This window comes from Poecile atricapillus, chromosome 28, assembly GCF_030490865.1.
Source record: "Poecile atricapillus isolate bPoeAtr1 chromosome 28, bPoeAtr1.hap1, whole genome shotgun sequence".
NCBI classification, from domain to species: Eukaryota; Metazoa; Chordata; class Aves; order Passeriformes; family Paridae; genus Poecile; species Poecile atricapillus.
The window spans coordinates 2681947-2695951 of record NC_081276.1 but is presented as its reverse complement, the minus strand read 5'-3'; the positions used below and the strand labels follow the sequence as shown (position 1 = coordinate 2695951).

The 14005-nt window shown below is 51.8% G+C and overlaps 1 protein-coding gene across 2 annotated transcripts in view; it reads left to right on the top strand.

Annotated features, from left to right (window-relative positions):
- The window catches only part of STK11 (serine/threonine kinase 11), a 32670-nt gene that overhangs the window by 12614 nt on the left and 6051 nt on the right, over nucleotides 1-14005 (top strand). For both annotated transcript variants that reach the window (XM_058858427.1, XM_058858426.1), the window contains one exon: nucleotides 6955-7012. In XM_058858427.1, the coding sequence (XP_058714410.1) occupies nucleotides 6955-7012 (58 nt within the window). The remainder of the gene's footprint in view (nucleotides 1-6954; nucleotides 7013-14005) is intronic.

The following is a 14005-nucleotide window of genomic DNA, read 5'->3' as shown; positions in this document are numbered from 1 at the left end:
AAAGACAAAGCCCACAAGAGGTTAAATTTAAGGTGGCATGATAGCACTGATGCATGTTTGGGCAGTGAGAGCACTCAGATGCTGTGTCCAGGCTTTCCCTAATGTCACACGCTGCGTACTCAGGGTCTGCCGTCCCTCCTCATCAACCTCTGCTCTGGACTTACTTGTCTCAGTCCCATTTGTCTTCTTCCTCCCCCAGTTTCAGAGCTGCATGATATTGGAGCAGTGACAGGTGCTCAGTTGCACAGCAGACCTGGGATAGGACCAGGAGTGGCACTTTCTGGGGAAAAAGTTGTGGGGTGTTTTGGTTTATTTACTCCCATCATTTATTGCAGCAGTTTGAGGTTTAGTGCAGAGCAGCCTCTACCTGTGGAAGATGAGTGGTCAGGCAGGACAGCAGTTGTGCTGTGGGCAGCCAGCAGCATGGTGAGCCCCTTTGGCAGGAGCTGGGATGTGATTCCAGCCTGTGGGAGAGCCTGACCAGCATTCCCAGTGCCTCCTCAGCAGCAGAAGAGGCAGATGCAGCCATGTTCCTCAGCCCTTAGCTCATCCTTTCCTTTCTCTTCAGCTCTTTGTGAGGAATCAGCCCCCAAATGTGGGATGTTTGTTTCACATTGGTTTTCCTGGTTCTTGTGCTCTGTGGGGTTGGTGAGGGGCTGGGGGCACTGAGTTCCTCCCTGCTGGCAGCGTGTCAGCTCTGCAGGCCCCACGCTCCTGGTGCAGGGACACAGCTCCCAGCTCGGTGCAGGGACACAGCTCCCAGCTCTGAGCAGGGACACAGCTTTGGGCTTGGTTCAGGGACACGGCTCCTGGCTCAGGGCAGGGACACAACCTCGGTGCAGGGACACAGCTCCCAGCTCGGTGCAGGGACACAACCTCGGTGCAGGGACACAGCTCCTGGCTCTGTGCAGGGACACAGCTCCCAGCTCGGTGCAGGGACACAGCTTTGGGCTTGGTTCAGGGACACAACCTCGGTGCAGGGACACAGCTCCCAGCTCTGAGCAGGGACACAGCTTTGGGCTTGGTTCAGGGACACAACCTTGGTGCAGTGACACAGCTTTGGGCTTGGTTCAGGGACACAGCTCCCGGCTCAGGGCAGGGCTCTGGGCTTGGTGCAGGGACAGGGCTCTGGGCTTGGTGCAGGGACACAGCTCCAGGCTTGGTTCAGGGACACAGCTCCTGGCTGAGGGCAGGGACACAGCTCCCAGCTCTGTGCAGGGACACAGCTCTGGGCTCGGTGCAGGGACACAGCCTCAGTGCAGGGACACAGCTCCCGGCTCTGTGCAGGGACACAGCTCCTGGCTCTGTGCAGGGACACAGCCGTGGTGCAGGGACACAGCCTCGGTGCAGGGACACAGCTCTGGGCTCAGTGCAGGGACACAGCTCTGGGCTCGGTGCAGGGACACAGCTCCTGGGTCTGTGCAGGGACACAACCTCGGTGCAGGGACACATCTCCTGGCTCGGTGCAGGGACACAGCCTCGGTGCAGGGACACAGCTCCTGGCTCTGTGCAGGGACACAGCCTCAGTGCAGGGACACAGCTCCCGGCTCGGTGCAGGGACACAGCTCCAGGCTCAGTTCAGGGCCCCAGCTCCTGGCTCCGTGCCGGCCGTGCCGGCGGCAGGTGGTGCTGTCAGTCCGAGTTCTTCCGCTGCCGCCGCCGGGGCTCCCCCGGCCCCTCGGCACCAAGGAGCTGCCAGACCCCCGCAGCCCCCCTCAGAGGCTATTTTAGCTTCCCTGGCCCCATGCCAATGATGAAATCAGTTATTTCCATGTGTTTCCAAAAGCATTAGCCAGCTTTAGCAGCTTTCCGAAGGCGTTACATAAGGCAGCGCTTCCAATGGCGCTCGGCACAGCCGGGATCCGGCTGCTCCGCTGAGCCCGACACGACGGCTGCTCGTGGCCTGATGTGCTTCACATTGTACCTGCCAGCCCCAGGGAACAGTGGCCTGAGCTCCGTGTGGCATTTGGCTTCTGACTGCTGACTCCAAATGTGGCATTTTAATGAGCTGGGAATTGCCCAAATGGAGCAAATCCCGCAGTCCTGTTGGTCCGGCAGCAGTTCTCCTAAAGCATCCAGCAGAGCTTCTTGGAGGTTTGTGATCAGCCTCTCAGCTGCACTTAGTGCTTCCCCCAGGGAAAAGGAGCGTGGCAGTTTTCTCTTTTCCTGTGCTGAGGATATTGACAGCTTAAAATCTTGTGCTTCATTAGCACAATAAATCCCCTCCTAGTTCTCTTCCCACCCCTGCGTGAGATCTGGAGCCAGAATTACCTACTCTTCCCTCTGCCTGATTTTACATGGAGGAGCCTTGAATCTGGTGCCCTTTGTCCATCTCTTACAGCCTGAGTCTCTTCTTGCATCCTCACTGCTGTCAGTTTGTCTGTCTGCATCCCTTCTGTGCTTGTGCACCACAGAGGTGGGAGTTGAGTGGGTTTGGTGAGGAGAGGAGCTTGTCTGGGAGGAGGTGGCTACACCCCTTTCCTTCAGGAAAGTGGGAAGCCCTAAGGATCCCTTTTCCTGTCCTCTCTCCCACCTGAGAACAGTCTCCCACCCCTCATTTTGCTGTGTACAAGCTGCTACATTACAAAAGCTGGCAAAACCTTCTGATATTCCACTTGCTTGGTGTAAGACACATTTTCCAGTGGTCAGCATGCCAGGTGGCCTCGAGGCTGATAAATTTTGGGGTGGGATTGCCCCAGCTCTGCCTGCTCTGGAGGCCTGAGCAGCTCCCCAGCATCTGCTGAGGCCCAGGGCTGAGCTGTGCAGTGGTGGCACCACGTAGCTATGGTGACAAACCTGGATCCTTTATTTAGTTCCTGCTTTTCCTCCTGAACATCTGCATTTCCTGGTCGGTGCCCACTCCTCCTGCAGCAGGCTGGAGCTGAATCCATGGCCTGTGGATACTGTCAATGGCTGTGTTTGTGTGAGCAGCACAGACACCCCCAGCTCAGCTCTGTCGCTCTGGCGGTTTTGTCTCATCTTTGTGTTTCTTTGAAAGGCTCTAAAAGCCCTCACAGGGCTGTGAGCGCCTGGTCTGGGTTTGAGTGAGACAGAATTCAGTGCAGCAAAGTGCTCATTTCCTCTGTCTGCCAAGGCTGTGCTGACCACAGGCCCCACAGCCGAGCTGTGAAGCAAACACAAACACACTTTGTAAGGATTTCTTGTTCTTCTGTTGACTACTTTTGTAGTGCATCTTTACTTTTTCTTCCCCTTGAGCTTGTTCTTATCTTTGTTCCCCTTTTCCAGAACAGCAGAGTTTAGAGGACTTAAAGCTTCAGTGGTATTTGGCTTGTAGAGAGACTCGCATGACAGTATATCCTCCAGATTAGTTGGGATGCTGCTCCTCATTTTGTCTCCCTAATCAGGGATGAAGCTTTATTTATACTCTTCAGGGATGGAAAGAAGGGCTGGTGCTGTTTTGTGTGTGCAGTCAGGAGAGATGTGTCAGAGTGGAAGAGTTTATAAATAACCTTAAGGTTCTTCTGGCAGCATTTGCCCATGTCTTATCAACTCTTGTGCACTTTGCTTCTGGACCAGAAAAATGCACAAAGTCAGCTTTCCTCCTCCTGCTCTAATAGACTTTTACTGGAAGAGGAAGCTCTGAGGCTGCAGCTCTGCATTAATCAGCATGTGGATTGATTTCCAAGCCCTGTGACCTGGGACATGGTGGTTGGATCCTTAGCAGTTTGTTTTCTCACTTCCATGACCTTTCCTTGCTGGGACAGTGAGAGGCTGTGTCCTGGTGACAGTGGGATGCTTTAATTCTGCTGTGGCAGGAGTCCCCAAGGACTGCCACATCCAGAGGCCTGTCCTGGATCACAGGCTCGAGATTTGCCTGCAGAGGGAGTTTGTGGCCAGAACAGCCAGCTGAGTGCAGGCAGGGGGAGAAGGTCCTGCCTCATTTACAGACTGGCCTCACACTGCTTTTACAGTGGTTGTTAAATGTTGATCCAAGTTGGAGACTGAAGTGGAATCCAGGTTGAGTTCATTAACCTTGCTGTTGGATTTCTTCCTGCTTCTCCAGGCCCGCACCTGAGACTGTCCTGTGTTCTGAACTCCAGGAATTCTGCCCTGGAGCTGTGCCAGTCCAGGATCACTGAGTGTGTGGGCTCAGGGCAGATCCATGATCTCCAGTTTCTGGGTTGTCACTTGATGTGATTTGAAAGGGTTTTGAAGCTGTTGATGTGCTGCAGAGGACACGATACCCCGGTCTGGGCACGACTGTGTGGAGTCTGTTCTTATCACTTTAATACCTGATAATTGTCAATGAGAGGACTTCATATTTTAGGAATAATTTCCTCATGGAAGGATTTGTCAGTCATTGGAAAGGGCTGCCCAGTGAGGTTTGGAGCCCCCATCTCCAAGGAACACCTGGACAGAGCTCAGAGCTCAGAGCTCAGTGCTCTGCTCTGGGTGACAAGTCAGGGATCAGCCGCAGGTTGGACTCAGTGATTCTGTGACACCCCTGTAAGGGCACAGCAAATCCTCTGGGAATACTGGGGAGCAGAGGCTGGAGTTGGGCCTCCTGAAGTGTTCCCTGGCACAGCCTCTCCCATCCCTGCTCGCAGATAAACTCCAGGGAAGTCTTTACCCTAAATGGCCGCAAGCGGCGGCTGCTGCGGGCAGACGCTCCGGGATGACTTGCCTGGTGAATAGAACATGATGTTTTGTCTTGCTGAAGCCTCTCTTCAGTGCAGGACTTGAGCCACGGAGCTGCCACGAGTGACTCAGAGCTGAATGCATGAATGTACATTTTCAGCAAGGGCACTTTACGTTTTCTTTCAAATGTTGCCCCAAATGCGGTCATTTTTCATTGAAGTAAAAATTCCTTTCCCTCCATTATTCTCATTCTGCCTTTTTAATGGCTTGAGAGCAACAGCTCCCTGTGCCATGGTTGTTTGTGACTACTGTTCTTGGGCCTCTTTTAATCATTTACCTTAAACTTCTCCTCCTGCTTGTACTGGTTTCATCTGGTAAATGCCTTAAATTTCAAAAACACCTTCAAGTGTGTTTTTTAAATAAATCAGTGGGGGGAGTGGGTGGTGTCCTGACTTCTTTGTTTCTGACTACACTAATAAGAGAACCCAGTACTTGCTCTTGTCCCCTAAACTTCATGTGAGAGCTCTTTGCAGCCCTATTTCTTAAAAAGAAAAAAAAAACTCATTTGGGCAGCTCAGCTGTGAAACTGTCTGATCATCTTATTAATAGGTTCTTTAATTAGGTGTGGGATTTTATTTTTTTTTTCCTCTGAACTTATTTCTTTTTCTGTAAGGTGAGGAGAAATTCCATCTGAACGTGAGAAAACTCCTTTGCTGCTAGGGTTGAGCTCTGGAATATGTTGCAGTGCCGGGGGGGAGGTTTGTAGAGTTTCCATCCTCAAAGACCTTCAAAACCAAGTCCAAACAATCTAAAACTCTGAGGACTTGGGCTCTGAGGACTCCAGTGCCTCGAGTTCCTGAGCCAGGAACCTGACCTGTGACCTGGAGAGCTCTTCCTGGATTGCTTTAACCTACTTCTTGTGATGTCATGTGGGTCAGTAGTGATCCCATCCGCCTTAAAGCTCTTAATGCTGTCACCAGCATGGATAAACCTTCCCAAATTGCCAGGGCAAAGTGTATTTTGGGTTCTGGCGGCAAAATAACTTTAAGTTTTTCCCCACTGTACTGTCCTATCCCCCCTCTCTGCCCATGTCCTGATCTGATGTGATATGAACAGACTGACAGGGCAGATGTTCTGGAGCAACTTTTGGTATCACATGTGCTGTGGTGATTTATCTCTTTGGTGACCTTTGAATTGTAGGATCTGACCTGCAAGGCCCTTGCAGCTTCCTGCTTGTACTAGGATGTGTCTTTCCATCCCTCACTTCTCAAGTGTCCACTCAGATGTGTTCTCAGTGTGTCCTTGTCGTGGCTCTCCCCAGCACTCTGCACTGTTTGCTCCTGTCCTGATTGTCTCAATTCCTGTTTGACAGTGAGTGCTGCTTTCCAGAATTTTCTGGTTGCTGGAGATGGGTTCCTCCTTTTCCAACCCATCTCCAAACCCTCATTCTTCATGCAACCTGTGCAAGACTTGACAGTGCAGGAGCAACAGGGGATCATCCAGTAAAAGCAAAATTCCTTGTAGTGTTCAGCCAGGCTTTGTTAATGTTTATTAGGTGAATAAATTCCTGGAACCTTCATTGGAGAATCTCTTGGATGCTGCTGGATGAAACTCTCAGGGTTCCATTGGCTCATTTCTGAAGAATATGGCAAAATTTGCTCCTTCCCTTCTGTTGAGCTGTGAAGCTTCTGAAAGGCAGTGGAGCAGAGTGGGCATCCCAGGAGGCTGTTTAAGGAATCCTCCTCCCTCTTTCCCAAAGAGAATAGGGATGAGCTGCTTTTCCTCTCCCCACTCTGCTTGCCACCCACCCCAGCTACCTCAGCAGATGATCCCAGAAATTCAAGTCCTGGCCAGGGCACAGGGATGGGCAGCAGGATGATTTTTTTTTTATTTGCTCTCCCTGGCTGCACCTCAGAATAGAATTCTAGAATTCCACTAGACCAGAGGATCTGGGGCACTGAGCAAGTGGTCCCACACTGTGCCTGAGGCTTTGGCTCTTCCATGGAGGAGGTTTAATGGAATTAGCTCTGAAATGCTAAATCTTGGAGACTTTCTTGGAGCTGTGATTGAGGGCTGGACAAGCCTCAGTCCCTGCACTGGGAGGGAGGGAAGGGCTCTGTCTGCCTTGCTGGTGGGAAGCTGAGGAACAGACTGGAACAGGTCAAAAATGGGATTGGGATTTTGTGCTGAGTTTCCCGTGGCCAATGGAGCAAATCCTGCCTGGAGCTGTGCCAGGACTGGACACAGCATGGCTGTCGAGGAGGGAGGGGGAGGGAAGGGCAGAGCTTTGTGCTTCCTGCCTTTGACTCAGCTGAGTGTCTGTGGTCACACCTGGACTTTTTTCCTTCTTTTCAGGAATGCTTGAATACGACCCAGCCAAGAGGTTCTCAATACAGCAGATAAGGCAGCACAAGTGAGTGTTACCAGTCCTTCTCTTCCTGCTCCTCCTGTACCTGTGCTCCTGCTCTCACCTTCTGTTTCCTTTTGACAGCAGACACATGGAAGTCACTAGATCTCCTTCCTCCAGCTCTGCTGGGGCTCTGGCAACCTCCACTTGGCTTTTTTCCTCCTATTAGAGCATCCGGTGAAGCACTGGAATTGCTAACCAGTAAATAAGGAATATGTTGGAAGTCTGTTTGTGGCGTGCCTGCTTCTGGATAATTAAGGGTTCTGGATAATTTTTTCCAGAGGCCAGCAAGTACTAATGGAGCAGAACAGGAGGTCCTGAAGGCTGTGTTATTGAAGTAGGACTGTTCAGCAACGTGTGTTAGTTCTGGCCAGTCTGGGGACAGAAATATCCCCTGGTATTTGCTCCATATGGAGCCAGTATGTGGAAAAGCATTCCAGGACAATAGGAAATTTTTTTTTTTTCTTTCTCTTTAATATCACAGTCCTCCCTCCCCCATATCCTCCCCCATTTTCCGTGCCATAGTCAGGGGGGGAAATGCCCCGTTATCACTGAGGGTTTTTTTTAAGGATCTGTTTGAACAAGCTGGCTCCGAGCAGAGATTTCCTGGGCGGATAAAAGTACAAGAACAAAAAGCATCATGAGGCTGCTTCACTGCGGAGGCTGCATTAGCTTATCTCCTCTTGGAATGGGAAGTGCTTCTGAGGACAGGCAGAGCTGCCTCTGGACTGCAGCTGCTCGTCCTGTGAGCCTGCCCAGATCCTTTTGGGAGCTGTTAAAAGCAAGGATGTGATCCAGGGTGGTGCTGAGCCCAGTCCATGCTGCAGGAACAGCGCCAAAAAAGCAGGTCAAAAGCCAAAAGAGGTGGGGGTCCCTGGGAGGTGCCCAAGGAGCCACAGCCAGAACCTGAGAGGCCTGGAGTGCATTGGGGTTCCACAGAGAGCGAATGGGACCAGCTCCAACAGGGATTGGAGGGACCAGAGTGCAAGCAGGGCTGGAGGGGCTGGGTTTATGGAGCTGCCCAGGCAATCAATTAATTGTAAGGATGACTCTTTTGTAGTTGCCAAGCCCTGTGCCTGGGTTGTTTCAGGGCCTCTGGGTGCTGACGGGTGCAGGCGTCTTCCATTCGAGGCTGCCTTTCCCTGCACGTGCCTCTCAGTACCAGTGGCCATGACCAGAGGGGATCAGCCTGCCATGCTTTGTCAGGAAGCACTGCAAGGAAGCAGGAATTAAGTCTATGGAGTCATCTGTAGGTGTTAAGAAAAGCACTAAAAGCACTTCCCTTCCTGTGGCTGCAGTGGCCACCCCTGAGCTCAGGAACTGCCCTGGGCCCTCATGGGTCACTGCTGGGTGATGGAGCTGGTTCCCCAACCCCAGATACTCCTTTTTACCCTCTTCCCACGTGGCAGTGATTTTTTGTGTCAGTGTTGCCCAGCTGGAAGCACAGAGGGGTCTCCAGAGACGCTGCCTGTAGTTAGAAAGCCAGAGAAACTGGAGCACGCCTCTGGCACGGGGCAGCCACCGAGCTCCTCAGCTGCTGTGCCAAGGCTTTTCATCCCACAGCACCGAGAGGGGCTGAGAAAAGGCTCTACCTGCAAACCCAGAAGCATTTCCAAGGCTTAGGCTCTTATTAGTTTTGTGTGAGCTTAGCCAGTGCTTCTTAACAGGCTTTTCTCCCCTATTAGTAATTGCCTCCTTCCTCCTGCTGTGGCATCTAGTAATTACATCAAGCACAGCAGATCTTGCGGCCTGGGCCTTGGATGTGTCTGTCCAGCTTCTTTTTGTGCTAAAGAATCCGGAGCTTGGTTCTCCTGCCTTTTCTTTAAATAGAAGCTTAGCCCTGATGCTTAACCTGACCCTGTTTTTTTCTGTGTAAATGGAACACAGCCGTCAGGACAGCAGGCAGCCATTCGGGTATTGGCAGAGGGGTTTGGGAAAGCACTTTAGTAAGAAGAGGTTTGATTTCTAGAACCTTTAAATTTCATGTGTTGGGGGGGAGTAAATCATTAATGATTGTGGGTTTCTCTTTACTCCTCCTCCCAAAAGCATGTGCTAAAGACAGGAACTAAATCAGAGAAACATCAAGCAACTTCCCCAGGCTGCCCTGCTGGGATGGATCCCGTCTCAAACCAGAATCACCCCGTGCCTTTCCATGCTGCTGGAAGTCTCCTTTTATGTCTTTGAGCTGCTGTTCCCAGGGACTCACTCATATGGACAGTCAGGATCATCAAAGTGCTCTGGAATCAGCAGGAGCAGCCCCCAGGCAGCAGTTTTGCACTCAGGCTGCTGGACCAGGCTCGTGTCAGGATGGTGGGGACAGTGTTCCCCTGCCCTGTGGGAAGGGTGATCCCAAGGGAGGTGTCACAGAGTTGGGGCTCAGGATCCATCCTTCCCACTTCACCTTCCATGAAGCTTGAAGGCCCTTGCAGTGGGATCAGGGATAAAATCAGTGGTTCAGGGGCACAGAGACAGCATCAAGGGAGCACAGAGTGCTGTTCCAGAGCTGCAGGGAGGCAGGGAAGGCATCCAGGCAGCCCAGCAATGGTAATCCAGCCATTCCTCCCATTATTCCTGTCAGCTATTCCAAATGCTTTTGGCCTGCAGCAGCCAAGGAATGCTGGAGGAAGAGTCTGCTGAGTTTCATCCCTGCCAGCTGCCTTCCTCCCTCCTCACTCCTGCAGCTGAACTGCATCAAACTCCTGTCTCTGCACTTTTACTGGAGTGGGACAAAGCAAAATGCTGCTCTGTTCAACCCGGTCTGTGCAGAGCAGACCTGGAGCTGGAAATTGAAACGAGTTAAACTTCTCCCAGCCTGTCATCTCAGAGCTTAGGAACTGCTAGAAGTCAACCCCTGAATAGCAGTGGAAGAGCCTGAAAACCTGCTTTCCCTTGAAGGATCCGAGTGGGATGATGTTCAGTGAAAAACCAGTGCTGGTAGCTCAGTTCTGTGAATATTTGGTGCTCCTGGGATGGGGATTGTAGGGCAGGGAAGAAAAGCTGCCAAGAGCCAGGGAGTTGCAACCTCCTCCCTATGGATTATCCACCACCTCCCCTCTGCCCTGTGCTTTTGCTGAAGGGCTTCCTGCTCATACATTGCGTTTTGTTACTAATTCACTGACCTGCTGCAGCACTTAAAGTGATGAAGTGGATGCAGAATTCTACCTCTGTCCCTTGTTTCCAAGGCAACCATCTTCCCTTCCCTCTCCACAAGTGTCACACTTAATTTGTTCAGGCGCAGATCCGATTGCAGGAGTTCATAGCACGAGAGGGGAGGCACTTCCACCTTTTATTAGTGGAGGTGCAAATTAACCTGCAGGGCTGGGGTCTCCTCCTGCCCTCCTGGAGCTGCTGTGCTGCCTTCCCCAGCACCTCTGGGGTTTGGAGTGTGGCTCTGGCATGCTGTGCTGTTCAAACCTGGGTACCAAACCCCTTGGAAATCTGTATGGTGCTGCTCAGGGCTCATTTTCAGGGGCTGGCTGTGCTCCTGGGCTCCCTTTAAGGGAGGGAGGGGGGTTTCTCTGAGCCTCTGCTGTTGCCTGTACATTCGTGGGCTTTCCCCATCCCTTCCCTGTAGTGCCAGGCAGTGATTTCCCCTCAGCAGGACACAAAGGAGCATTCCTCTTCCTTCCTGAGGCACCTGGCTCAATCTTCTCAACCCTCTGGCAGCACATGGAAGGGATCTTTCCTTCTCTTACCCACATTCTGCAAATCAGTTTTGTAATGTGTGTTAAAGGACTGAGTCTCCAGAACTCCTTGTAGGAGTCTGAGCCATCCCTGCCACTTTTAGTGGTCCTACCAGCAGCTGGGAGAAACTGCTGTTTTCACACTTCTGTTTGTTCTGAACCTGACTGAAGAGCTTGGACATCTCTTGATCCAACAAGAGCTGGAGTAGTGATTGCAGGGACATTGCTGGCGTGTGTTGCCTTTCCCTGGGACATTTTGTGCCTTCCACGATTGCCTGTGAGGGAGCTGAGCTAAACTGGAACCTTGTTCATTGCTGCTTGTGGTGACAGTGACCTTCCAGGGAGCTCGAGGCCCTTACATGGCATCACAGGAGGTGGAGAATCGCTCCTCCTGACCCTGGCTGGCAGGGCAGGGATCTGCAGCTTGGCATCTGCTCTCAGAGAAAACCATCCCTGTGCAAACCAAGCCAACTGCAATGTTTGTGACCCAAATGGGAAGTGAATAGCTGGGAGTGTTGGAAAGCTGCAGCTGTGCTTACAAGATTCTTATTTTAACCTTGCTTATACCAGGACTTGAAAAGAGCAGAGGGAGGACTTGTGATGGGAGATCTGAGCTTGGGAGCTGCAAACCAAGCACTGGGCTCATTAAGCACTGGGCAACCCACATTCCTCTTTTTCCTTCAGTCCTTGACCCTTGCTGTCTTATCTCCCTGTGGCTGACAGCAGCCGTCTGGGCACCACTTCTGCCTGGCAGGATCACAATTAACGCTTGTGCCGCTGCTGGCCGGGGGTTCTGAGCTTTGCAGGCGCCTCAGTGAGCTTGTGGAATAGGAAGAAATAATCCTTTACTACTTGTGCCTTCACTCTGAAGCATTTTAAGCTACTCCCAGCCCTTTGAAACAGAGACCAGAGAGGAATCTGCCTCTTGCAGAGGGATGTTCTGCACAAGGGGCGCTTCTGAGATACCCAAAATGTTTTCTTCGCCCTCAGGGCTAAAGCAGCTGCCACAAGCACCAGGTAACTGTGTCTGCCAGTCCAGTTGGCTCAGGAAACACCCCTGAAACTGGGAAAAACTGGTGGAACAGGGCACTCATCAGCAGAGCTCACACCAAGCCCATGTTTTGGGCGGTGGTGAGGGCAGCGTCGAGGAGGGGCTTTATGTCATGGCCATCATTGACCAGGCAGTGCTGCTTTCTGGCTCAGGCAGTGGCTTCCTGAGGCAGCTGAGGGTGTTCCAAGAGCCAGTGGTCCTCAGCTGAAGAGCAAATCTTCAGTGACAACCTCCAGCACCAGCACAGAAAGCGGAATATCTGTCCCTGCTGGAAAATCCTTGCCAGGAAATACTCCACTATTCTGTACAGAATTGCTCGAGGCTCCTTCCAAGAGGTCTTTGATTTTTCTTAGAACTTCAATGGATTTCTCTTCTCACTCTCTATCCTCATTACCATATATGCATATGCAAGTGTTTGAAATCACCTCCCGGAGGATGGAAGCATAATGACTGGAGTACAGTGATTCAGGTTTCTGCTGCTAATAAAAACCTATTTTTACTCTCCTGGTAAGTAGGACAGGAGGGAAGAGTGAGGCAGAGCTGAAATACAGCAAAATAAAAACACCAGTTGCCATAGACTTCCAGGCTTTTTCCCTTTAAAATTCTCCTTTTAACAGCAGTCACTCTGATCTCATTTGTCCTGGATATTCCCTTCTCCCAGGGTCTCTGGTGTGGAGTTTGGATCCCTCAAGCCCCAGTGCCCCTGGCAAAACCAGCTGCTCCTCTGCCCCTGTTCTGCTGATCCTGCCAGGCTGGATCAGCCCAGGCTGGATTTGCTGTCTTGGCAGTCGCTTCCTCGATGAGCGGAGTCTCCAAGGAAGGGAAATGGATAGATCCGATTAGGAGAGCGGTGTGCCGTGCACGTCACCAAGGAACCCATCCAAGGAAGCCATCCTTGGGATCTGTGAGGAGCCCTGGGCCAGAATCCAGTTACTCTGGTCCTGCTCCCTTCCTGCTGGTCCAGCAGCTGGGATGGGCTTTGCTTAACTCCTGTAGTGCCCCTTCAGGGACCAGAGGTGACAACTGCCAGCTGAGATCTGCAGCAATTCCTGTCCCTCTCCCCAAACAACACTTCCCTCCCTGCAGACAAGGGGCTGCCCGGCTCCAAAACTCCATTGCTGCAGAGAAAACAGTTTAAAGATGCTGATGGTGAAGCATTTTCTGGATGAGAGTTCACCCCTCCCTTGAATCCTGCCTGATTCGTCCCAGTAGCTGCATTTCCATTTGTTTATCTCCTCACTCCTCGCTTTTCCTGATAGTTTTGTTAGAATCCCACTTTTTTTTTAGGCCGACTGTCAAAGCAGTGTAAGACTAGAACAAAATGATAATTACAGCTCTGCGCAGGAGGTGCCTTCAGCCTTCCTTCCTGAAAGGAATTTGGAACTGAGGTGATAAAAACCAGATGGCTCAGGTTGGTGAGAGTTCTTGGGCTGGCTCAGGCCCTCCTCCGTGGTTGGAGGCCAGGAGTTACTGGATGCCAACTGCAGGGTGGAGGCACTTGTGTCCCATCAGGATTGTGTGGGCTGGAAAGGTGTGTTAGAGGTACCTGGGTTTGGAGGAATCTCTGTTCCCACCCCTATTTAGGGGCTCACTGGGAGTGTGGAGGCTCAAGCAGCACTTCCAGGAAACTTTGGGTGCCCACATGCAGCACTGGGAGATGTCCCAGACAGTCTGGAGTCAGAGCTCTGCTATGGGAGTACGATGAAAACCTAAGAGGTTTATCCCATCTGGCTCTGGGATGCTGCTGGGAAGCAGCTTGCTGGATTCCTGATCTGATTAAGAACAGCTTTTGGAGCCGATATCCTTTCCTGGCCAGATGGCAGCACAAGGTTTGGTGGTGATAGGAGTCCCTTGAGACAGGGGGGGATAAAAAGATAAAGTAAAAACATTTCTGCTGTGGTCTTGGTGCAAACTGGCTTTTAGAGGAAACTGCTGCAGTAATTGCCCCTCTCCTCAGGCTGGGATCCTGCAAACTTGTGTCTGTTGGGCTGGATCAACCTCAGCTTCAGGATAGGGGAAGTTCCTTCTGTCCTGCTTGCTTGGATAATAAAACTCAGGAGCTCTGGCAGCTCTGCTGATGTGTTTTGACTTGCAGGTAGTTTGGGCTGGAGTTGGTGATGGAGAGAATGGTCCTGAGCTGCCCTCTGTGCCTGTCCCTCTGTTCCTTTCCTGTTCCCAGTGTGTCCTTCAGCACACTCCAATCCTGACACCTGGCCAGACCTTTTAGTTCCTCCTGACCTGCCGTGGGTGGAGCTCTCAGCTTGG